Source organism: Columba livia, chromosome 5 (genome assembly GCF_036013475.1).
Source record: "Columba livia isolate bColLiv1 breed racing homer chromosome 5, bColLiv1.pat.W.v2, whole genome shotgun sequence".
Taxonomy (NCBI): Eukaryota; Metazoa; Chordata; class Aves; order Columbiformes; family Columbidae; genus Columba; species Columba livia.
This window is the reverse complement of record NC_088606.1, coordinates 37,197,125-37,221,155: the sequence shown is the minus strand read 5'-3', so window position 1 is coordinate 37,221,155 and position 24,031 is coordinate 37,197,125. Positions and strand designations below refer to the sequence as shown.

General features: G+C 47.2%; 1 protein-coding gene across 2 annotated transcripts in view; it reads right to left on the bottom strand.

Annotated features, from left to right (window-relative positions):
- Positions 1-3,975, bottom strand: part of GALNT16 (polypeptide N-acetylgalactosaminyltransferase 16) — a 76,177-nt gene extending 72,202 nt beyond the window's left edge. For both annotated transcript variants that reach the window (XM_065064400.1, XM_065064401.1), the window contains exon 1: positions 3,579-3,975. In XM_065064400.1, the coding sequence (XP_064920472.1) occupies positions 3,579-3,788 (210 nt within the window). In that variant the 5' untranslated portion in view covers positions 3,789-3,975. The remainder of the gene's footprint in view (positions 1-3,578) is intronic.
- Positions 3,976-24,031: the final 20,056 nt, after the last annotated feature.

Sequence of the window (24,031 nt, the reverse complement as noted above, 5' to 3'; positions counted from 1 at the left end):
AAAGAGCCCAAGGAAGTCCATCCTCCAAGAACACCCAACACAGAAACCAACTGCCAGAGGGCCCTAGGTTCCTCCTAACTGATATGAAACTATGCCATGCTCCAGAGAAAAATTGCCTTCCTAGGACTGTGGTACTCAATCATATTTCCACCCTCCAAGGAAGGTGTACAGGGGCTTGACGCACCACCAAGTGAGCCCTGCCCTTTACCAATTTCTGCATTTTTATTTCAAGCATCTGTAGCACCTGTTTGGGGAGAAGCCATTCCACATATCAATATCTCTGGCTATAAAACAGGGATCTGGAGGATCACCATTAATGCACAGGGTATTTCTGGGACACTGATCTCTGCCGGCTCTCCCCCAACTTTAATATCCAAAGATTTCCCTTACTGACTCTAAGAGTCATATGTTCACAATTTTAAGTTTAAAGTTGTGCTAATAACCATAAGGTCAACAAATAACAAACCAGTTTCAAGCTGAGACTTGCAGTGGACTATAGTTTTTACCTGAGGTGAGTTTTATTCTTCACATTGGGAAAGAATAAAGAAGAAAACCACAGGCCCTGAAAACACTTCTATTTTTAAAACCCATGCAATTCACCTTAATTTGCCCAGGATTTGAAACATCACAGCATAGGCAGAAGAACAGAACTCTTGGACTCGCTCACCTAAAAGACAGTATTTTTTTGGTCCCAGACAGAAAAGCAGCCAATTTTAGAAAACTGAAAAAATATTTTCCAGAGACCCATAAGTCACATGAGTCACCCTTATTTGCAGATGAGCCCAAATCTGAACTCCAACACCATCACTCATGCAGAGTAGAGGAAACCAAAAGCTGGATCAAAATCAGCAGCTTGTCTCAGCAGCTCTGCAGAAGGCCACGGGACAGGAGAAGCAGGCAGTGTGTGGGCACGCCTCCTCTTACACAAGACTGCCATTAGATATTAAGTCAAGTAGGCTAACTTCATGGGGAATGAACTCAGGGTTGAGGGCTCTGCACTGCAAAAGGACAGCCATTTCTCTACATTCATCATTTTTCCAGCAGGGTGGTTGAAATGGCACATTTCCCACATTGGCTGGCACAGAACAGTGGGAAGCGTCCCAGCACGCACACTGTGCACCCAGAGGCTGGGGTAGGGACATATGCCAAGGGCAGCTTGCAGGGCTATAGCCCCTGCATGACCAACCCTGCAGGCTCTCAGACAGCTCAGACCATGAGACCAACTGCTCAGACCCCAGATAGATGCCACCTCTGCCGGGGGGTGCGGTCCCCAGGCCCCTGCTGACCTTCCCACCCCTCACCCACCTGCTCCAGCAGCACAGGCAGAGGCTGTGGCCAGCCCACAGCTCTCTGACAGCCAATGCCACTGTATGGTTACAGCCACACACATATTGCATTTACCAGCTTGTCCCTCATGGCAACCCACCTAAACCCTGTGAAAATGCTCCACATACACAAGGAAAAGCCCAAACACCACAAGCCCCTCCCATTTTCCTTCTCAATGCAAATGGATTGTGGCAGGTCAGGATGTGATTTTTCTACCATGCCCCACTGTCAGGTGCACCAGGAGAGGGTCCTCCTTCATCCCCACTGCTGCCTGCTGAGGAGAGGCTGGCCCAATTACAGAGGGACAGGAGAGGCAAAGGATGATTAATTTTCCCCACTAAGGGATTTCAGGCATGGAAAAGATCGGGGATGCCTCACATCGTTATACGTGCAGGACCAGATTTGGAACGGCTGTTGCACATCACTATAGCTTGTAACGACAGGCTTTGTGGTTAGCCACGAGCGCATACCAGCTCCCCACAAACGGCAGTAATCTAACAACGTGCGGCACTGCCACAGCATCCTCCTCCCAAGGATTTTAAGGTGCTTGGCAGGCGATATGGATTCATGCAACCCCACAAGTCCTCTGAGAGGGAGTAAAGTAAATGCAATAAAAAAAATGGAAGGGATAAGCAGGGGAATGGAGAAATAAAACTGCCTGAACAGCATGTTCAAGCAAGCAAAAGAAATCAGGGGCTCAGGGGGAGCCTCCCCTGCTGCTAAGGTGGAATCTGACAGGCAGCAGCGCTCCAAATCCTCTGTTTGTTCCAGTCGACCCCGGCCAGCCTGAGAGTGCTTCCCAGCACACCCCGAAGGGCTGCAGCAGTAACAGCACTTGCACAGAGCTCCTCGCCCCGCAGACACCGCATTCATTTCCATTCCTACTCCACAGAGGGTCTCAGAGCAGAGCAGCCTGAACTGCTGGCAGCCCCCGGCCCTAATAAGCAGCAAATAACATCCTCACTCTGCCCAACAGCTTCAGTTTTGACTTTTGGCAGCTGCAAGTGCTGGCCAAGGGTCTAAGCTGCCTGAGGGCTGGTGCTGCTGCGTTTTCCAAACATTCACAAGGTTTTCCAAACACACACACACACCCATCACCCCAGTTTACAGGTGGAGAAAAGAGAGAGAAAGGCCAAAAATCCCAGCATCAGTCAAGAAGGGAAGCGGAGAGCCCCAGTGCCTGGCCCCTGCTCTGACTCCGACCAGGCTGCCGCTTTTGTTTGCTTCCATGTGTGCATAACTGGCTGATAAATGGATTTGCAGCCAAAGAGTGACACACAGTGCAGTTCCCAAACTGCTTCAGCTGGATCACTCCTGGAATGGTATTGCTCGGCCACTTTTGGTCCAGTGGCTGGTTTATTTTTTATGAAGCTACTGCCTAAAACTGGGAAAGTTTTACTGGTGCTATTATGCTGGCTGAAGGAGGAAAAACCTCCTCCATGGACAGAGCAGACATCCTCAAGGCAGGAGCTCAATTTTATCTCCCTAACAAGCCCACAGATACCCAGGGAGGGCAGAGTGTGGGGGCTTTGAAAATAATTTTGAAGTAGTACATCAGGGCACCACTTGCTGACCCTTTCGGTCAGCAAGGAGTCCCAAGGGCTCCCCAATCTCGCACCCTGCCCAAACCCTAGCCTAAGCCCAACTTGCAAACTGCTGCCTCTGGCTTAAAACAGACAAAACTCAGGAGCCGTGCCCAGGTCCCCCGTTTGGCAGCAAAGCAGAGGGAGCTGAGGCAGAGGCTGGTACCAGCTTGCACAGTCCACCCCTGAAAGTGCAGTTTGTGTACCCTGGCCCAATATCCAGCACCCAGCTGACCAGAGGGCTTGTGAGAGGTCACAGCTCTTATCTGGTCCTGATGGGAAAAAACTGTGGTCATGTGTGTGCATATGTACCTCTTGAACGTGAACGAAAAACCTTCCAGCTGTTTCATCCACCGTTTTCCTCAGGCAAGGACAGCCGCTCGTAGCCGGAGGAGCAGATCCCAGGCAAGCCGGCGGAGACAACTCGCCAGTACTTTACCCACGGCATTACCCTATTCCCCTGAGGTTTGCCCACCCTGCTCCCCGATTGTAACGGCTGCCATGGTGACAAGCACGAATGCTAAAATACATACAAAGCAAACCCGAAGGCAAAGCGAAGCCTCCTCGTCCCCTTCACCCCGCTCCCCTCCCCACCCCCAGGCGGCGGCTCCCCGAGCATCCCTCCGCGCCGCGGCAGGGCGGGATGCTGGGCGACCGCGGCTCACTCACGATGAGGGGGATGGTTCTCTCTTCGCGGCGGAGCTCCAGCCTGCCGGCCGCCCTCTGCCCGCTCCGGGCGCTGCCGCTACCGCCGCCGCTGCCGGCGGACCTGCCGGTGGCCGCCGAGCGGGGCTTGTTGTCCTGCCATAAGTAGTAGAAAGTGCCCAGGATCCAGGCGACGGTCAGGATGGCGATGGCATTGGCCCTGATTCTCCTCATGCCGAGCGCCCCGGGGGAGCCTGGGAGCGCTGCCTCGACGGGCAGAGGCGGCTGCGGGAGGAAGGAGAGAGCGAGGAGGAGGCGGCGGCGGCGGCGGCAGCAGCGCGGCAGCTCCTCCCGCACCGCTCCGGCCCCGGCGCCGCGCCGCCCAGCCGCCGCCGGGTCCTAACGCCTCGCACCCCGCTCCGCCGCAGGGGGCGGAGGGCTCCGCGCCTCCTCCTCCTTCACACGGCCTGGCCGGCCGGGGCTGGGTGCCGCTGGAGCGGGCGGCAGCCCCGGGAAGGAGTGTGCTCCGCTGTGGCGGGGAGGAGTGACACGTGCTTTGCCCCGTTCGGCAGCTCCAGGACCGGGGGTGCCCAGCTCCCTGCCCTTGATTGGACCCCGCGCTACAAGGAACCCGTTGCCATAAGGCAAGCAGCCAGTGGCACACGGCATCCAGGCACCCACCCCATGGAGACGGTTGCACCCCCACAGGCGTCTCACACAGCAGCTGTGGGAGCCCCCAGCAGCGGGGCTCTTGGGCTGAGAGTGGAGCTGCCCAAGCACCCACTCCCATTGCTGCTACACAGCCAACCAGCCATCACACATGGTCACGCAATGGCTGGGCGCCTGGGGAGCACTGCAGTCACAAAGCCTTTCCAGCCCTGCAAGAGGGAGGAAGCGTGGCCACAGAGGGGCAACGACGATACAATTCCATGTTAGAGGGCATTGTCAAAGCTGCAGTGGTGAAAAGCTCACCAAAATCCAGCTGTGGTCAGCTTAGGCGACAGACCATCCAGCTTGTGAAACCAAGCTACATTTAGGCACAGTGTAGCTGCTGTGCAAGTAGGGCTTCAAGGTTCGGGAGAGCAGGAGGAGGTACCAAGAAAACTCTACTAGTGAATATGCATGTTTAGAAAACATTAGTGCCTCCAAGGCACCTGATGAGAGGATTAGAGGATTTAAATTACAGTATGGAAAATGGCAGCAAGGCTTCTAAATGACTTTTTGCTTACCTCCCTCCTGGCCAAATCCCTCTGAATGTTATCACAATCTGCCCTGCTAAAGTGCCATTTCAGGTTTACCTGTGCGCTGCTTGCTTCCTGAAGCACAGCAGAGTATGAAATTCATCCATCAGATCTGTACTGTGCTAGCACTCGAGACAGAAAGCTATTGCTAGGACCACCACCTCCCAGGGCTGCAGCATGGCTCCACATCAACCTTCCTGCAAAGCACACTGTACTCCTGGTGCAGGTAGGTGCCAGAAAGCATCTTGCACCCTACTAGGTACATTTTCCAATAACCCATCAACCACCCTGCAACTTCCTAAGCCAGCTGATCTTAGCCAGCAGAAAGGGGAAGTCTGAGACACGGCAGAAACAAAGTACTCCAAGGGATCAACAAAAACATAATTAGTCCACATCTGTCCCAGTGGCACAAGAAACCTGTGGAAGCTCGACTCCCACTGTTTTCAGTCTCTTCCTCTCTCACAGTCCTCTAAAAAGAAGGGCAGCTGCTCTCCTGCGTGGGTCTGGATCCAGCAGCTGCCTGAATTGCAGAAGAACATGAGGAGAAGCAGAGGAGATGTATCCAGGATTCAGAAAAGGGAAAGACGCAGGAGAAGGACATGGTCATGACCTTGTGACAGCAGAGCCAGTTCTATATGCTGTCTTCTTTCACTACTGTGCAGATCATACCAGCCTTTGTTTGTTTCCCTCATAGTCTTTTCTCACTATCTCATGAGATACATTACAGAAAAGCAAGTCACTCAAACACTGATGGAGAAACGTGTATGAACCATTAGAAAACCCTTTGCATCAACACTTGAACTAAGTAGGCCAACTTCTCCTGCCTTTTCAAGCATGTTGCTTCCGCCTTCTACCGCAGCCATTCATTTTCTTCCATCGCCTTCCCTGTTAGCCCTCCATTGCCTCCCCACACCACATTTCACCATTTCAAATCATTCTGATGGTGATCCCCACAGGTACCTCAGCCTCCACCAAGCCTCTAGCAGTTGAAAAGTCCTCTGTAAGGTCAGCCCAGCTTTTCCCCTTTTCTGCTGAGCAGAAACCCAGCTCCTTGACTCTTCAGTTTTTCCTGACATCATGTGAGCAACCTTCTCTTTCCAGAGCAGACATCACCTTTTGAACAAAGACACCTCACTCTTTATTCTCTATGAAGGACAAGGCCTGGAGTAGCCCTGTATTTTCACAGCATTACCACTTCACTTTTGCAAGTGCAGCCTGACATTTGCCATCAAACATCAACAAATCCCAGCACCTTGTCCATACTACAGCACAGGCTCCCACTCTTAGGGTTGGCCCCAGGTGCCCCCCTGCCTGGAGCAGCCATGGACCCCTGTGCTAAGCAGGTACAAAGCACTGCCAGGTGAGCAAGGGACCAGAGTAACTTGGGCCCACTCTTTTTCGGAGCTGCAGTCACTGCCCATGGGAACACGTCAGCAGAGAGCTCCGGCTGTGTCAGCACTTAACCTCTGTGTCTGTGCGCAGGGAGCCAGGCAGGGCAGGGTTCAGTACGCAGCTGCCTGCACCCAGCTGGCCCTCTGTCTCTGGAAGCACTTTACACACAAACCTGAAAGCTGACCATGTGCTGGTGGGTGCTCCCAGTCATTGATGAGCTCATGCTCCTGGAGTGGAAGCTCTTGAGCTCTCAGCAGCACTTTCTCATGCCTGTGAAGCACACCGCTGAGCCCTCCTCTCTTTGCTATTCTGCCCCATCACATCCTGTAACTCCCAAAGCACTGCCAGCAGGTCAGAAAACAGAAAATTAGTATTAGGGTTCAGGGGCTGGAGTAGGTCATGCTCCAGAGAGAAAAAGAAGTGGCATATTGTCCTGTTGGGATAACAGGATTTGCTTAGGGAAAGGCAGTTCTGCTTGCCCATAGTTGGCCAGGAGCTGAGCTCTACCTTGCGTGAAAGTCCTGTGCACCCAGCTGGCCTCCTGCCTGCTCACTGCATGTGCTATGGACTGAAGATCCAGAAAGTCATGTATTTTAAAGCCACAAGTGACAAGGACATAAACACGACTTAGCTCCTTATAGCCCTCCAGCTGCAGGAGTTCCTCCTTTTAATTCTCACTCCAAAGCCCATCCACACACACAGCTGAGGCAGTTCTGGTGCTTTTCTTAGCTAAGCCTCTGTCGTGGCTCCTAGCTGAGTTATGCAAGAGGAGAGCAGCCTCAGTGCAGGGTTTTTTCACAAGAGACAACTCCTCAGAGAGCTCCTTCTTCAGGACCAGAGCAGGGTGTCTTAGGGAAGCAGGTGAGACATCTCAGGGTGGTTTTCTCTGAACTTGCTGCCACCAAGTGGCTCCTTCCTCCTCCTCTGTCCCACCCTTGGGCTGAACGCTCACCCTCCCCGATGAAGCTCCTGGTCTTTTCCCAAGCAGGGTCAACGATTTGCTGCCAGGTCAGGAGTAGGTGGATAGGAGTGGGTGAAAGCAGTTTACCTATTGAAGGGAGAGGACCCAGAACTCATCCCTGGTTTCAATTCAGGAAAACTTCAGGAAAACAAAGGAGGAATGTTTGTCACAATGGGCAGAGAGAACTGAAGTCTCTTCCACATAATGGAAAAGAAAGGCCTCTGACGACCAGAGCATCTCACTATGCTCTTAATCCAGATTCAAATCATACCCCTGTAACCCTCTGAGACATGTTTATCCGTACCATAATCCCAAGATGGCAAAGTGTGTGCCACCACCCTCCACCGAGTGGTTGTTGAAAATAAATAAAATCTCTGCATCACTTATCTACATTTGTCATATTTCTAAACTGCCTGAAATTATCTTCTTTTCTGAAAAAGCTTTCCCATGCTGGTCAGAGGGTGTGCGTATGTGTGCAGGTTTCTGAAAATCCATGTTGCTGTACCTCAGGCCATGTATCACCCTCCACATCCTGGGCCTCAGTCACCACTGGGGAACTACAAGGCGTGCCAGAAGTTCAACAGCTCATCCTGATCATGCCCTGCCTAGAGCTGGGTGCTGCTCAACCAATCTCCAGCCCTTTGCCACCAACAGCATGGCCATGGGCACCATAAAAAGCCCAAACAAACAAATCACGTCCCTTGGAGCAGCTCCATCCTTGACTTATCCTGATGCCCAATCAGAATAGGCACAGAAGGCAGATGACAATTATTTCTGCATTTAACAGAAGATAAGCTGCCTAGGGAGGCATATATGTTGACCAGAACAGAAATACCTTCTGGTTCATTGTTTCTGCCCAGGGTGTGAACAGTGAGGTGGTGGAGGGGAGTAACTCAGGGCCAAGTAAAGACAAACAGCATATAGTTAACTGGAAATTAGGATATAAGTTGCTTAAAATTGTACAGATAAACATTGTCTTAAGTGCTATTTAAGGTCACTGTAACCTTAACCTTATTTTCACACACATGTTTCTTAATGAAAATGAGAGCAGGGAGAAGAATTCCCAATCAGCTGTAATGAACAGTTCCATGTTGCACTTATGCTCTTCAAGTACAAAGAGAAAAACATCTGCTGAAAGGCAAAGAGGAGCAAGATTAATCTCTTCTAACAGCATGGAGGAGCCAGGAAAATCTTCAGAGGTGGTTAGCAGGATTTAGGGCACCCCCTTCTTCCCCTGTGAGATGGTCCCATTAACCCTCTCTGAGCCAGGTGACCCACCTGTCTGCCACCACAAGACTTGGTGCAGCCTTAATGAGGAGCCGAGTTACAGAAGAACCAGGCAGGAGCTATCAACAAGCACCAAAAAATGCTCCGGATTCATGCACCCATCGTGCAATCTTTTAAAAGCGTAGAAACAGGATAAATATTTAAGTAGTAATAATTACATATTAGTACAATGTATTAATTAGAAGATCCATTTATAATCAACCTGATTTACTTTATGAGCCTGATACAAATTTTTGCTCTCCCTTCTACCACTTATTTCCTTTTCTCACCCCAAATCCTTTGCTTCTCTTCCTTGCTGCATCTTTTCTAGGACAGGGATTTATTTCCCACCTTTATGGTAAATCACATCGTACTTTTTCTGGTGCTCAGAATTAATTAACAATAAAATCTTTTTATTACGATCTGACGACAATTTGCTCTCCTTTATTGGCAGCCCAGCACAGTGCCGACTGTGACCTGAACTGCAATTTAATCCTCATAGAAATTCAAAGCTTTTACAGCTCAATGTATCTACCAGGTTAGTGCTCATAACAGTTCTCTTGGCTGCAAAGCAGAAGCAGCTTGAAATACTCATCTGGCAAAATGATAAAACTCCTGTCTTCCACTACAGAGAAATTCCCTGAGCAAACACAACAATCTGGGAAATAACCTGTGAAAAATATCCTACTCAGTTTCTCACACATCCCATAAAAGCGGTTTGCACCCTGCACAGCAGACTGGGTTCGAGCTGAACTCAATGAAAAATGCTTAACTTCCCTAAAAGTCACAGCAAGGAATTTATTTTTGAAGCTCTATCACTCAAAATAGCCTAGACAATTACTGAAAAACTTTCCAAAGCATTCCAGCCCTGGCCCTAAGCGTGAGAAACTCCAGGCTGAGGGGAGCCCAGAAATAGGAGCCACGGATCTGTCAACTCCAGAGGCACTTGCCATGTCCCTGCTGATCCCCTAATCCCTGCCGGCTGGGATGGAGCTCTGTCTCCAGGAGGCAAGTGGAGAGTATAAAAAAGCCAGGGAAGATGTTGGCGTCCAGAGGACATCAGGCATCCCTGTGATGTCAGGAGCAAGATCCAGGCAGATCAACACGATGCTAAAAATTGATCAGTTTCTGCCTTTTCTTTCTACATTATATTGGAACATCTTTACTCCTGGGGAGGTGGGAGAATGGGGCTTCAAGGATGGCAAGAGTATTTATTGAAATGTTAGCCCCGGTGGAACTGCAACCAATAAAAACCGATGACCTGCAGCAGGCCAGCAAGCAGTTACATCAGTCTGGAAGACTCCAGGGCACTCCATGGGGCAACTCACAGACAACTCCATTGATACAACACCACTTCTGATTTAAGAATGAGGTACACAGACTGAGTCTGGCAGCACCTCTTTCCATGGTGATTGCTTTAAAAAACAATCCAGGTATTGCTAAGCTTCCACAAATGCACCACTAACTTATTTTGAAGCTCTTGCAGAAACGGAGCTTCTGTCCTCTCCTGACTTTATAAAGTCATCCAGCATGGAAACCCCTTTTGCTGGGATCATGCAGGTCCAGTTGTTTTGGAAGAGAAACCCTCAACAGTGACAGTTCTGCCTGGCAAGACTTGGTGATCACACCAGCTCCACGCACAGCTCCAGCCCGTCTGCCTCTGCTGGTGGTGGGACAGGTCAGCAGCCCATGTGTGACATACCAACCCCTCCTCACTCAGCCTGTCTCATTCATTTTGTCAGGGTTTCAGTATGAGCATTCAGTGTTTCTCTCCTGCACTGCGGTTAAGCACCAAGGCAGCGCAGGAGTATGAGAAAGCCAGGCTGACCTGCACCATATCGCAACCCAAAATTAATGAAGCACAAAAGCGCAACAACAGTTGCGGTGGAGAGAAAAGCTGGTAGGAACTGCCTTCCTGAAGGCAGCTGGGATCTCGATACAGGTACACGTAGCCTTCTTGGCAGCTGCCTGACCAGATTGATGCTGCAAGGTGCTGGGAGCACTTAGTTCCAGCTGAAGGAGATATTTGAGAGTATTTTCTTTAGGAAACTGAGTTCATATCATCCCTGTTTGGTATCTCTCTGCTTCCAAGCCTGTTCCAAGTCCTCCCTTCAAGTCCTGTAGCACACACATTGGGCTCCCTGATCTGCAGATCAGGTCCCACAAAATGAAAGGAGATTTGGAGGTACAAGCCTTAGGGCAGAGTTCTCCTCCCAAGTCCTGCAGTGCTGGTGCTTGAGCTGACAGCCCCACCATAAACACTCCTGACACTGGGGCTGTTATCACAAGACAGCCCAAAGTATTGCTAGAAAATGTAGCATTTGGGACATAGTTAGCAAGAACATAAGCTATGCTTTGCTGAGTGAAACCAATGATTTATTACCCTGTCTCCAGCACCATCTGCAAGAGATGCTGTCTAGGGAAAGCTCATAAACATGGCCCCTCACATTCTCCAGAGATCTTGTACAGGATGCTGGAGGGTACCGTCCTGCTATTCCCTATAGGATCTGTTTATGGGAATAGAGCCTATACATTTAGACAATTGCCTTCTTAATCTCTTAATAGCATCCACTTCTACCACCTCCTGTGACAGCAAGGTCCAGCACTTCACTACGTGCTGTACAACAACACGTTATCTCTTATGTGTTATCGAAGAACCTCCTACATGCTCCAAGTGTCCCCAGTCCTCAAGCAGTGGGATTCAGTGCTTGTCAATTCTCCATCCACCCTATCCACTGCTTCCATGATTTTTGCCCTCTCAGCCAGCCTTCTCCAAACAGAGGAGTATCAGGCTTTTTATCTCCCCTTGAAAGGCAAGGTGCCTCACCACTAGGAAGCCATTTTTATAATGCGCACTGTATCATAAAGGTATGTAATAGAAATTACTTTGTCATAGTAATAGGGAAGGTCAGATTCATATTCTTTAAATATTCACACTTTAAGACAAACATTTTTTTCTCTGCTGAAGGTGAATGCTTTAGAAGTGCTGAACAAAATGACCTTCAACAGTTTTACATAGGAGATAGGAATTATGAAGTAAGAAATTTCACTATTTAAAAAATGACCCCTCATTTTTGCTCATAATTGTCTTCAATAACTGAATGTAAGCCTTGGCAGTGAAGAGCTGTCACTGCAGGAACACAGCAGCCAGAAAAAGGAGTGAGAAATAGGAGAAACTGCTTAAGCTACTGTGAGTGGAAGCGGTACTCCTTCATCTGAACTATTGTATGGCTGCAGAGATGCTCAGTACACTGCTGCAGCTTTTCCAGGTGCCAAGCTGTATCACTGCCTGCATGTATTACACATGTGTGCACATGAGTTTCACATGCTTAGCTTACTTTCAAGCCTAACCCAAGTTTGCAGCAGACGCTACTTTCTCTGGTGCTGGCTGAAGACAAGGAAAATATCTCCCACTGGAGCTAAGAGCTGTCACAAGCCTGACCACTACTGTTTGCAGGTCACAGCAAGATCAAAGAAATATGCCATCTCTAGCAAATACACAACTGCCTGTGCATGCAATTCCTCTACAAACACCTCTGCTGCAACATACTTTTCTCCACAGAGAGGAGGTGAATTAATCATATTGCTTAATGGCATACCGAAGAACACTTACAGGTTATTTTAGTGCAGTAGATTCTATATAGACAAAAATAACCATATTGATAGCCCCACATTTTAAAGCCCTATGTACAGGTGGGTGCCATCTCAACCTGCAGATGATTAGGCCACTGTGCATCAGCACAATACCGGCCTTTTGTGCTGCATCACCTGGCTCCCTCCTGCTCCAAGCAGCCACTCAGACTCTGTCACAGCTCCAGCAAGTTCAGGCCCCACCATCACAGCACCTCAAACACACACCGAGCTCTCAGACACCACATTCCCACCCCAGCTGGGCAGCAGCAGCCCCTGCAGCCACATCTCCAGGGGCTGGAGGCAGCTCTTGAGGGCAGCAGGCTGACAGCAAAAGGGAGAAAGAAGCACCAGGTTTCTTTTATCGTCAGGTGCGGGGAGGAACTCACCTGGAGAGCAGCTGTGTCTCGTAGGGCTGTTTGGTCCTTGCCAAGTTCTGAAGGATGAGTTTGTTTTGGCAGGTTTCCAGCCCTCAGGGACTTCTGCAACTCCTCCAGGGTAATCCAGGATAAAATAGATTTTAACTAGGTTTTATCTATTTTTTTTTAAATTATTTTCTCTCTTCTGCTCTCCAAACATCACAAGAAGCCTCACTGTGTCTGGGATTTGCTCTGTCCAAAGATGGGTGGCCACTTCAACCTCAGTGGTGACAGCTGTGTCCTCCAAGCTCTGGCACACCAGAGGCCACCCTCACCACCCCCAGAAGGTCAGCTTTGAGGCCTAACTTAAAAATCCAGTTCCCACGTCTAGGCTTTATGGCACCTCCCAGGCATTTCTTTCTCTTCCAAGTGTTTGCAGTGAGAGGAAGATCCAGATTTAAGATGGCTTGTTGTTCAAGAGCAAGGATCCAATGTCATCAGACTCTGCTCTGAGCAGGGGTACCAAGGAGAAGAGCCACATTTCATACCTCTCTGCTGAGGCAGAGCATGCTGCAGGTAATAATTTTCCTGAGATATTGGCCTGAGATTAATTCTTTCTGGTATTTCCAAGGAAAAATGTGCTTGTCATTCTTAGAGCATCTAAATTGAAAAAAAAATAAATAAATAAAATGAAACACGGGAAGAGATGGAGAAACAAATGGACATTTCCAGTGGATGGGAAAGGAGGTTTGTTCTGTTTCTCAGAAGCTACCCTTGTAAATTGTCATTTTTGAGATGCTTTATGAAAGAAACATCTGTAAATCAGAAAACCAGTTGCTCTCCCCTACTTTGCCAGCTCTTCTTTTTCTTGCAGAGGAACTAATACACTATAGCTGGGCCTGCCAGGTATACATTTACCGGAGCATTGCAGGAGCTTGGATCCGGGATTGAAGAGGGTACGGTTTCACTCAGTACAGAGTCATGGGTCAGATACGAAGGTAGAATTGTGAAACTTTCCTCCATGTTAGGGATGTGGAGAGATGATTAAACCTGAGGTCTCAGCACCCATGAGTCCCTCTGCACCTTTTCCATGGACATTAACTTGCTGGAGAAGAATAGATCAGTCAACTGTGTCCAGGATGGGTTACGTTTCATCCAAGGCAGACCTATCCCTATATTTTAGTCCAGTCATCACATCCCACACACAAGTTTATTGTGAACCCTGTCAGGCATGGTGCTTTACATATCCAAAGGGGTGATGAATCAGAGCACTGTGCATTACTGCAATACAACACATGAGATCCAACTTGCAATACTGGGCTTCGCCCCTGGCCAGCCTCAGACTCTCTTCTCTGTCTCAGACTCTCTCTTCCTCAGTCTCTCTTCTTGCTGAGAGAGATCAGCCCTCAAATAGGCAAACATTCCCTTTAAAAATGTGTAAATAAATAAAAAGGATTTATTTGAAAGGGTGCTGCCAGCCATGTACAGATGAAGGCTATCTCATTAACACAGGTAGGCCCCCAGCAGCAGCCCAGGAGAGTCTGTCATCATCACCAAGCACTGGCCCCTCTTGGGGGGGAAGCCCACAACCCCAGAGTGGAGCAGGTTGACCCCACAGCATGGGGCAGAGGATCATCCTGAAGGACAGGGGCAGCAGTTCTCAGCCAGGCCTAGGCCAGGATCCCTTCTCAGCAGCTCTCAGCCAGATCCTCTGGCAGAAACATCCCCAAATGTTTTTTGCCTGTTCCAGTGGCGCTTCAGGAGATGGACTCTGCATGGTGCACCAAGAATTGCCCTGGCTGCAGCTGCCTGTCTCTTGAGCACACCTCACTGCAAATGGTTCACCAGGTAGAATGCTGGAGCTAGAGGGACAGCACGGGCAGGTTGGTGGCAGCTGTTGGGCACCCTTTACACGCGGCCAGTGACACTCTCCAGTGTGGCTGTGTCAGCTTCTGTGCAGCTTACTTTGTTCCTCCGGACCTGGCCTGAATGCCATTTTCCCCACAGCAGCTTAAAGGATAGTTTAAGTGAGCTCAAGCCTCTTGCTTTGAGCTATGTCTAAAACTTATTTGAAAGCATCAAAAGGCTGCCCCATGACTGAAATGAGTACAGATTTGTATGGCCACAATCTCACCACTGCCCTTGCAGCCTTAGCATTCACCTGAACCTGGAGGTGGCCTTCGCTGATCTGTGACAAGCTCGCACAGTGATGAAACACAAAATTATATGTGACAAATCCATCCTGTGCATCCCCCTGCAGAGCATAGGTGAGACACTGTCAGAAACACGTGGGTTTTCTTCAGCAGGTTGTATGTGCACAAGGCAATGGGACAGAGACACAAGAATAAGCAATGTGAGAGTGTAATCAATAGTGCAATAGTGGAGGAAGAGAAGTGTTTTCTGCCCACTAGCAGAAAACTAGCCTTGTCATTAAATAACAGAGATTGACAGCCTTCTGTGATGTGAGGAAGTGGGAAATTAAAGGTCTGAGCCAGTAAAGCTGAGACTGACAATTGGGAATCACAATGAAAAATGTCTGATGGATCTGGAAATTAAAGTCCAACTTCCCAGAGTCTCAGAGGGAGCCACAAGAAGAAACTGCTCACCAGAGGAGTGATTTCGTGGAATGCCAGGAATTCCTTGGCTGGGTGTCCCATGCATCGCAAGGAAAAGCCAGGAGGCTGTTCCTCTCATGGGCACACTCAGCACTGCCCTGGATGCTTTGGGACAAGCCTGCGGGAAAAAGAAAAGAGCACAATTACCAGGGTGAGTGAAATCAGGTGTATGGTAAGGAAGAAGAAGGAAAACAGAAGGTGGATTGCTCATACTGCAAATGAGGCAGGACAAAACTGAGGGTTACTGAATCTGGGGTGCTGTGGGAGAGGAATAAGGATGACAGAAGATCTGGCTATTATCTAGGGTGCCATTAGCACCATATCCAGCTAAAAATGAAGTTGTTTTAAATCATCTGCAGCAGAAATTATTTGTGCTGGCATCAGACCATTAGGTCATTGACCATTCATCATGAACTGGGGCTCACACAAATTTCCATGCATAGTTAGACCACTAGCCACTATAGTATAAATAACAAAACTCGCAATTTATTTTTGGCTCAGATGCAGCTCTTTCACTAATAAAACACTAGAACCAGTGACTTGGCACTGTCTTCCATGGGCTGAACTGAGGCAGACTCTGCACATTCACTCAGATGCCCATTTTTTGCCCCTGGACCGAGCAGAAGTCAATAAATGTCCTACAGCCAGCACATCAAGATTTAGAAGAGTTTGCAGGTACTTTTGATTTTGTGCCTCAGCTGATTTTGTCATTTCTTGACTTCAGCCCATGTGTCATGCTTTGTTGTGGATTTGTTGAAATCAGGAGTTCACAGCTTTGACAGTGAGATTCAGAAGGTAGATTATGGATGCCAGGGAGGTCAGAAATGAAGAAGTGGGGCAGATAGACACACCTTAAGGAAAGTACTTTGCTCTCTGAAAAGCAATCAGCTGCAGCTCTGAAATCCTGTTCAGAAGCTTGGTCTCCTTAAAAAGCCCCAGTCTCACTCTCTTTTTATATCGGTGTTGGGTTGGTTTTTCTTTCCCGCTAAAGCTATTTTGCTGCATTTGGGAACCATTTTTTCCAGCACTGTTAGACCATTTCCAGCTAGCTGCACTTGAGGTGCAATACCCTACCACCACTGCACCTGCTGAACTTGAGCTCAGCTACTGGGGCACCATCAGCCCTTTCTAGGTATTTGAGATTATAAAAATGACAAGAGCAGACTTGCCCACAGGAGCTATCTGAAGGAGCACTGACATATTTCCTACATTTGTCCTGTGTGTTTTGGGTCTTCTTGATGTGAATTTAACAGGGTCAGGAGCCAAAGGTGAAATCATGAGGTCTGCAATGACTGAAGTGAGAACTGGAGGAGCTCCGTTCCCCAGGACTGGCTCTTCCTCCTTTGCTCCCGAGACAGGCTGGCCCCACTGCTGTGACAACCTCACACCTCAGTGCCCAGTTCCTCAGCAGGCTCCTTTCTACAAGTCTGCTGGGTTGCAGCAGGGGTCCAGGCTGCCAGCAGCGCATAAATACACCTCACCGGGAGCCTGAGGTGGGGACATACAGATTTAACACCTTTTATTCTCTGTTGTCAGTAAAAAAAATGTTGGTTTATTACTGCATGTTTTCACTGTTAAGGACAGAGGAGTTGTTGGTACATAAACAATGCTGCTTTAATATACTGACAGTGTTAAACCAGTGCAGTTCCCTCAGGATGGACACAGCTGCAGGATTCGAGGTGTCTATAGCATTGCATTGCCAGGGGAATGAGCTATAACCACGTAACAGACTTTCGCACACCCTTTGACAGCATCAGATCAAATTTGGTTAGATAAACAAAAAAGACCATCCAAAAATCCACCCCCAATCAAAATAGTAATTAACAGCATGCAAGCCAGAGATGATTTTCTGGCTCTCATGACAGAGACGTATGCATCTAGAGGGCTCTCTTCAGGCTATCTGTGGTAGCTTGGAAAATAGGTCACTTGATGCATCTCAGTGGGCATTAGTAGGCATAGCTAGTAAGGACCATTGGCATTTCAGTACTTCACTGCTCAAGACACAACCATAGTGTTCCTCAAGCCTGAACAGATGATATCTGCTCATTTGTCTCCTTGCCACTATGGTCCCTCTCCCCAGTGGCTCATCATCAAGTTACCTTACAAGGGCTTGGTTAGCACAGTGCAGCTGTTGATGGTCAAGCAGCTTCAGCAGAGGCAATAAGGACAATAAAGGCAACTTGAATTCCTTCTTTGTCCCTTCCATGTCAAATCTGCGCGGCAGCAGATATTCTTCTGCCACACATTGTAATTTGGAAGCCAGATTAGGTGTCTCTGATGCTGTTCCTCTACATCTTTTCACGTCACTATCACCACAATCCACCAACAAACATAGTAAGGATGAAGGAAAAGCCTTTTTTGCCTTATCAAACAAGCACACCTAGAGCATTGAAGTCTTTGCTGTTAAAATGTGCAAAATAGTTTGTGTAGGTTACCACAGGATCTGCCTAAACACACACACTTCATTCCACAGACACCCTTACTACATTTACCATTACTCCCTGCATTTCCCATCCTTAAAAGAAGTGGAGAGCCAGCTAGAGAACAGAGTACTTCAAAGATCAATCCATGTGAAGTTCTTCCCGATACAATGCCCTGTTAACTAACCAACAGTCCCTCTGTGCAGGAGCCTTTCAGCCACGCAAACTGAAGCAGTGTCATATCAATCAGTATCTTCCTCCGCTGTCTTTAAACCCTAAATGCAGTTTGGGAATTCGTGTGGGTAGGAACACGTGCAGCCACTTTAGCTGACATTTTTCAGACAGCCGATTCATTGAGAGTTTACAGACTGTCTGGTGTTTAGAGAGGGGAAGGTGAAATTAAATCCTGCTGACCATACAGCTCATCCCCAGCATGGCAGGTGCTGCCACATGTCTTGGTGATAGGAGACTTGCTAGAAATTCTTTCTAGCTCTCCTCAAACTAGCACAAGAAATATCAATTGGCTTTCACCTTGAAAATATGAAGTGTGAAAAATAAACTATTAAGGGAGAACCAAGCTCTCATGTCTGACCACTAAGTTCAGAGAAATTATCCTGAACTAACTAGATTTTTGCTTCAGTCCAGCACAGCAACTCCTATATCCTCATCCATTGCTGCCCTCGTGGATCATTTGGGTATTTTTTGGCAGTGTGTGCCTAAAACACAGCACCTCATGGCTTTTGGAATCCCCTTCAAGTTGATTGCATTTTCCGGGCTTCCTCCTTCATCTTTGTTTGGGATGTAAGTATAGCCCTGTAAAGTCAGAAGTGAGAAAATCATGCTGTTTTTACTGGCATGATTTTCCCACCTTGATTCCAGTACAATTTGTTTCTTTGTCCATCCAACTTCCCAAGAGGGAAAAAAAACCCACCAAACAACAACAACAAACCAACCAACCAACCAAGTAAACCCCCCACCCAAACAAACATAAAAAACCAACCCCAAAACAAAAAACCACACTCCCTCCAAAAACCTCCTCACAGTTACGGAAAAATAATGCTGGTGAGGTGACTGACTTCATCATCTTCTTTAAATGAAGTTCTGAGGCTTAAAAAAGGAGTGCTTATTTGGCAAGAGAAAGTTTGTTTAGGTCTGGAAATCTGTCTTTTGTATTTCTTCCCTAAGGGAGCAGGGATTTTTGGAAAGCTATGAAGTTGCATTAAAAACAAAACAAAACAAAACAAGCCCCATTTGGCTCCCGTCCTTTTTAGAAGCATTTGACCAGAAGAGCAAAGTGTGGTGCTAACACAGTGCGAGGAGCGAAGGGGAGGGAACACGTGCCAAGGTCACCTCCTCAGCGGTAGCAATGGCACGCTTCACAGCAGTCATAAAACCTCTCTCTGATACAAGATACCACTCACAGCTAGTTTTTAAGAGCTATAAAAATCACAAGCAGGCACACATTAATTAAAGCAGTTCAGAGAGAAGCGCTGCATGTCAGTCGTGGCAGCGGGTGGCTGAAGGGCACAATAGCGCGTATGGGAGCAGAACAGCCACAGACAGAGTTAGCTAAAATACTTCAGTTTTTATCACCTCCAGGTTTGTCGGTAGGCAGCACAGATGGTTTGCAGCTGGGCAGCCAGTCACTGTGCTTGTGAGGAAGCGATGTGATCCATGTCATGAAGCAATGCATACCATAAGGAAACTTTTCTTTGTGACTAGCCCAAATATCCTTTGTTGACGTTTAAGTCCATAACTTTCTGCTCTAGTTAGACTAGAAAGTAGATCTCAAAAATCCCCCTCCTCCACAACACAACATTTTTCTTATTTATCTCCTTGTCCTCAGTTCTTCTGGGCTTTGCTCATAAGCCACATTCACATCCTGGTGTCTCCTGCAGAGCACAGTATGCACCTTCTAGAGTGGCAGGTCCTCAGCAAAAGAGGCAGTGGGGAGGACAAGGACCCATCCAGGCTTCCCTCAGCTTCTTTCCTTCCAAGGTTAGGGCAAGGCAGGCTGAGACAGCTGGGGTGATTACCCAAGTACAAACCTTCTAGCTATGGCAATTTCTCTTCCTCATCCCCTACTGCAGCCTGTCATGAGAAATAAGCTTTTGATATCGACCCACTGACTAGCCACAGCCAGCAGTGAAACACATCCAGCTAAAGGACGATGGCTAGCAGCATGTCTTTCTGGTTTTAATGGGTGATTATTCCAATTGAGTGAAACAAAGCTAATTCACTTCTTTAGCTCTTACTTCCACCTGTACTTACCCCACCTACTGATTTCTTTGTCCGAAGTTGCAGCAGGGCTTCCACGCTGCAGGTAGCAAAAGCACCCTCCAATATTTCACTACACACTGGAAACCTTGAAAGCAGTGGAGCAGAACGGGGGTCACATGGAGCTAATGGGGCCAGAGCCCAGAGGCATTAAGAGTCCTAACGCACGTTTACAAAGCAGAGGGAAAAAAAAGATACTTGGGTATTTCTGAGGGTCTAACAATCAGCATCATCTGGCAGTTGTCACCTATGGCTGTCATGCACAGAACATGCACTTGAAGGCAGTTTTCTCCCCCATAACCAATTTGTCAAGAGACAGGCAGTCTAGTCTGATGTTTTCCAGGGCTCTGTAAGGATTTCTCAAGTTCTAATCTTACAGCTTGTACTGATTCTTTATCTAGTGTGGGGAAAATATGTGTAAAATGGAACTGGTCTTTCAGACATCAGCACAGTGCTTTAAGATGTGCAGCTGACCTGCATCTAGTATTGCTACCAATATGTATCACAGGAGAAATAGAAGGGGAAAGAAGAGGGTGTAACACTTTTAAAACATATGGAAATCATTATCTGAATAGCAAAAATCTGACATAAAAATATATACACATAGCATAGATTTGGGCTCGCCATAGCCCTTGCTAGACAAGTGCGGATAGTGATTTTTTACTCACAGTGCATTGAAAGGAGGTCCCACTCTGATTTCCATAACTTGCCACCAGCAGTCAGTCTCTCCGCTTTTATTTTTGACTGAATGTTCTGGTCAGAGTCAGGCCACAGAGGAAAACGGGGAGAGCGACTGGCAGATCTCAGCTGATGCTAAGTACTTTTTGGCATTTTTCAAAGGACAATCAATTGGAAAGGACTTGCTGTTAATCAGTGTGAAACAGATACATGTCAGATCCCCACGGAGCACACGACCATGTGAAACAGCCTCTTAGAGCAGCAGTTTTTTGTGGAGGGAGTTTTAACAGGCAGTTTTTCTCTTAAGCCTGCATTTCTGACAGCTGCCTAGTATCTTCTTCCCAGATTTGTCACATTTGTGCTGAGATATATCAATGTCTTCCCTTTTTTGCTCCTTAACCACTGCACAATCTTTCAATTTTTTAAGCAAAGAAAGACAGAAGCCATATTTTATATCATCTATAGCTGAAACTAGAGTTTTTCCTGTACAAGGAAATGATTTCTTGTTATCTGAAGATGACTTCTCTATTTTACAATAAAGGCCTTCATCCTCTTTTTATCCTCTTTTTTTTTTTCCCAGTTCTCTGCACTTCCCCCATCTCTGAAACTGAACTTACCCAATAGCTTGCAAAGAAAAATAATAAAAGATGGGTTTGCTCTGTTTCCTGGTGACCAACACCACTGAGACCTCAGGTAGTATCACACTGGCTAATTCAGAACAGAAACAAGCACCATGATGGTTAAGTGGGAGGAGAGGATTCACATCTAAGCTTGGTGCAGATGATCCTTGACACAGCTGTCTGCCGTTCAGGGTGGAATTCACAGTGAGAGGAATCTCTTTTGAATATGGGAAACTATGTTCTGTGCATGTTTATTTGGCTTTTTGCACTTTTTTCCCCACTAATAAGCTTAACCATCTTGTCTCTTGCACTACCCCTTCTTCCTGTAAAAGCCTTCAACAGAACTCCCTTGACGTGGAGGGGACACTGTGGCTCCCTGAATAACCCATACAGAAAGCTGGATGTGTCTTCTTTGCACTTACCTCCAACTACCTCTCCCTTCTCCAGAATAATGTGCCCCTGAGGCGAGGGGAAAGCTCTTACATCAATAACACAGCACTACATAGAAATGAGAGAAAGGGCTTTAAAATGGTCCTTATTTCCAAAGTACATCAAGAGGATAACCGTTTGTGTCAAACTCTGAAAATGAGGAAGACAGTACAGGTCTAGACTACTGTGGAGGCCTGAAGGAAAGAGGTGAAGGACCAGTGATGGGAACTGACCTACTGTTTCAGACTGGAGGTGCCTCTAAATCAGCACAGGACACTGCACTCCTGGCGACAGCTTATTACCAAAACTCCTTCCACACATGAAAAGGGCCCAGTTCCTCAAAGGCATTTAGGTACAGGGTCAGCACAATACGGTACTTCAAGTCTAACCACGTTGCCTTGACTGTAAAAAAACCAAACCTGCCAAAACCATGTTACAGATAGTGTGAAGTTCCAATACCCCTTAGGGAGCCAAAGCAATAGAAATGCAACAGGAAGATAGCTTCCCACCCCTGCCATTAGTGAATTCCAGAGAAAAGTGCAAGAAGCCCATGGACATATGTTGTCTTCAGTCCTGTCAGTCATGGATGTGACAGCTGGGACCTTTAAAGACTGTCAAGGAGGGAAACCAAGGCAGTCCAAATGCCAAGCCTGTCAGCAGCATAATTAACATGTCATGTATGGTCTACTCAGAAATGCAGCACTCACTGCACCTCCAATTGCCAGGCTATCAAAAATACTGCTCACCTGGTAATTCCTGCACCTTGCGATAATGTCTAAGTTACTGCAAAGCCAAGAAAAAGGTCACCTACAGTATTTGGGAAGACAGAAATCAGTTTGTAGCCCATGGGGAAAGGCAAGCTAACCTGGGCTGTTGGCAGCTCCTGCTTCAGAGGAGTGCATCTGGAAACATGTACCCGGTCATATTTTTAGAAAAGCACATCCATTTCATATGGGTGAAATGTCTGAAACAAAAAGGATGAAGGCAAGTTCTGTGGGGAATTCATAAACTATGACAGGTTTGGGAACCTCATCAGATGGAGTGTGCTCCCCACGAACCTGCAAGAAGTAGTTTGAGGCAGGTGACATCAAGCGCCAGGTAAAACAAAAATTTCTCTACCCCATCTCTGGCAACGTACCTTGGACAAACTTAGAAATGTAAAGTGACAAGTGATGGAAAGAAAAATCCCATGTTGTGAAAGCCTGCCCACACAAAGAGGCAATTCTCTCTCTCCACAGACAAAATGGATGTGCATGGTTTGGTGCAGGAGGGTCCTAGTACAGTACAGCACTTGGGGCAACCTAGATGAATGCTCAGGTTGAGGAAATAAAAGTTTTTATTTTAAAAAGGTGGATCTGTAGCCATCATGACTGACCAACATGACAGGACAGCACCTGAATCCACCAAAAACCTCAGAACAACAAATTAAAGTCTACCTGAGCAAACTTGCTATTGCATCACTTCAAAGTCCAGTGCTGCTGCCAGCATGGGCTCTTCCATGGCTGATCTCTGGCAGATGGGTCGGGGAAGGCACTGCAAAGGGAAGCTCAGAGGTTCAGGTTCAGGTGTTACTGTACAGAATGACAGACTCGCAAGGACAGGGTGAGACACAAGAAAAGAAGACAAAAAGCACACATGCAAAGAAGGAAAAAAGAGCTTCAGTAGTGGTAAGTCTGGTAAAAGAGCAGATTTTTACTTGAATTTAACAATTAGTGACAAATATATACATGAAAGTTTTATCTATAGACTGTCAGAAAATGTAAAATCGTAATAATATAAAAATAATCTTTCTGCACAATAAAGATACCATTTCCCCTCCTCTTTAAGGTTGATTTAAAATGATGCAGGTTAAGGATATCTTACAAACAAAGAATCTTAGTTAAGCATATATTTATGAAGGAAGTTTGCTTGCAAATGTCTATTTCTGAACAAATTATTTGGGAAAAAAAACCCTCTTTAGTGATACCACTGACTCCTTAAATTTAGAGGACCTGTAGTCTGGTTCTTGTCTCGACATCGTTTGATTGACTTTACAAACAGAAAAGACAGCAGCCTTGTGGTCAGCACCTGGGTTTCATTAAACAAGGACAACTTTATCAGGAATTCCTGTATCAGAACAAAGGGAGAAAAAACAAAGATGAAGAAGTGAAGACGGGCACCTTGTACTCCTGATTATTGAAAAGGAGTTTCTGAGCCATATAAAGAGGTCTGCCACCCTGATCAGATGACACTGAAGATAGGAAATAGCACTATCTGAACACATGCTTAAAATGCCTTGGAGATAAATAGTTACATTCAAACTGCTGCTGCAGACAGGAGGTTCTTGCCGAGATTGCAATCAGCTATGTGAATTAGCACAGAGACATAACACATTTGGCTAGATCAGTTTTTGTTAAGACCTGTCAGTGATACAGGAAAGGAAAGAAATTACCCTTATAATGAAAATGGTCTTATTTGCAGCTCTGTGCTAAGTAGTATTTGTCATTAATCTCTGATTCCTTGTCCTTGGGCTGCTACTGCAGCTCCTCTGGGATGGCATTAATGTACCATTTCTTCACGGCTCCTACTTAACTCGGTCTCGGCTACAAA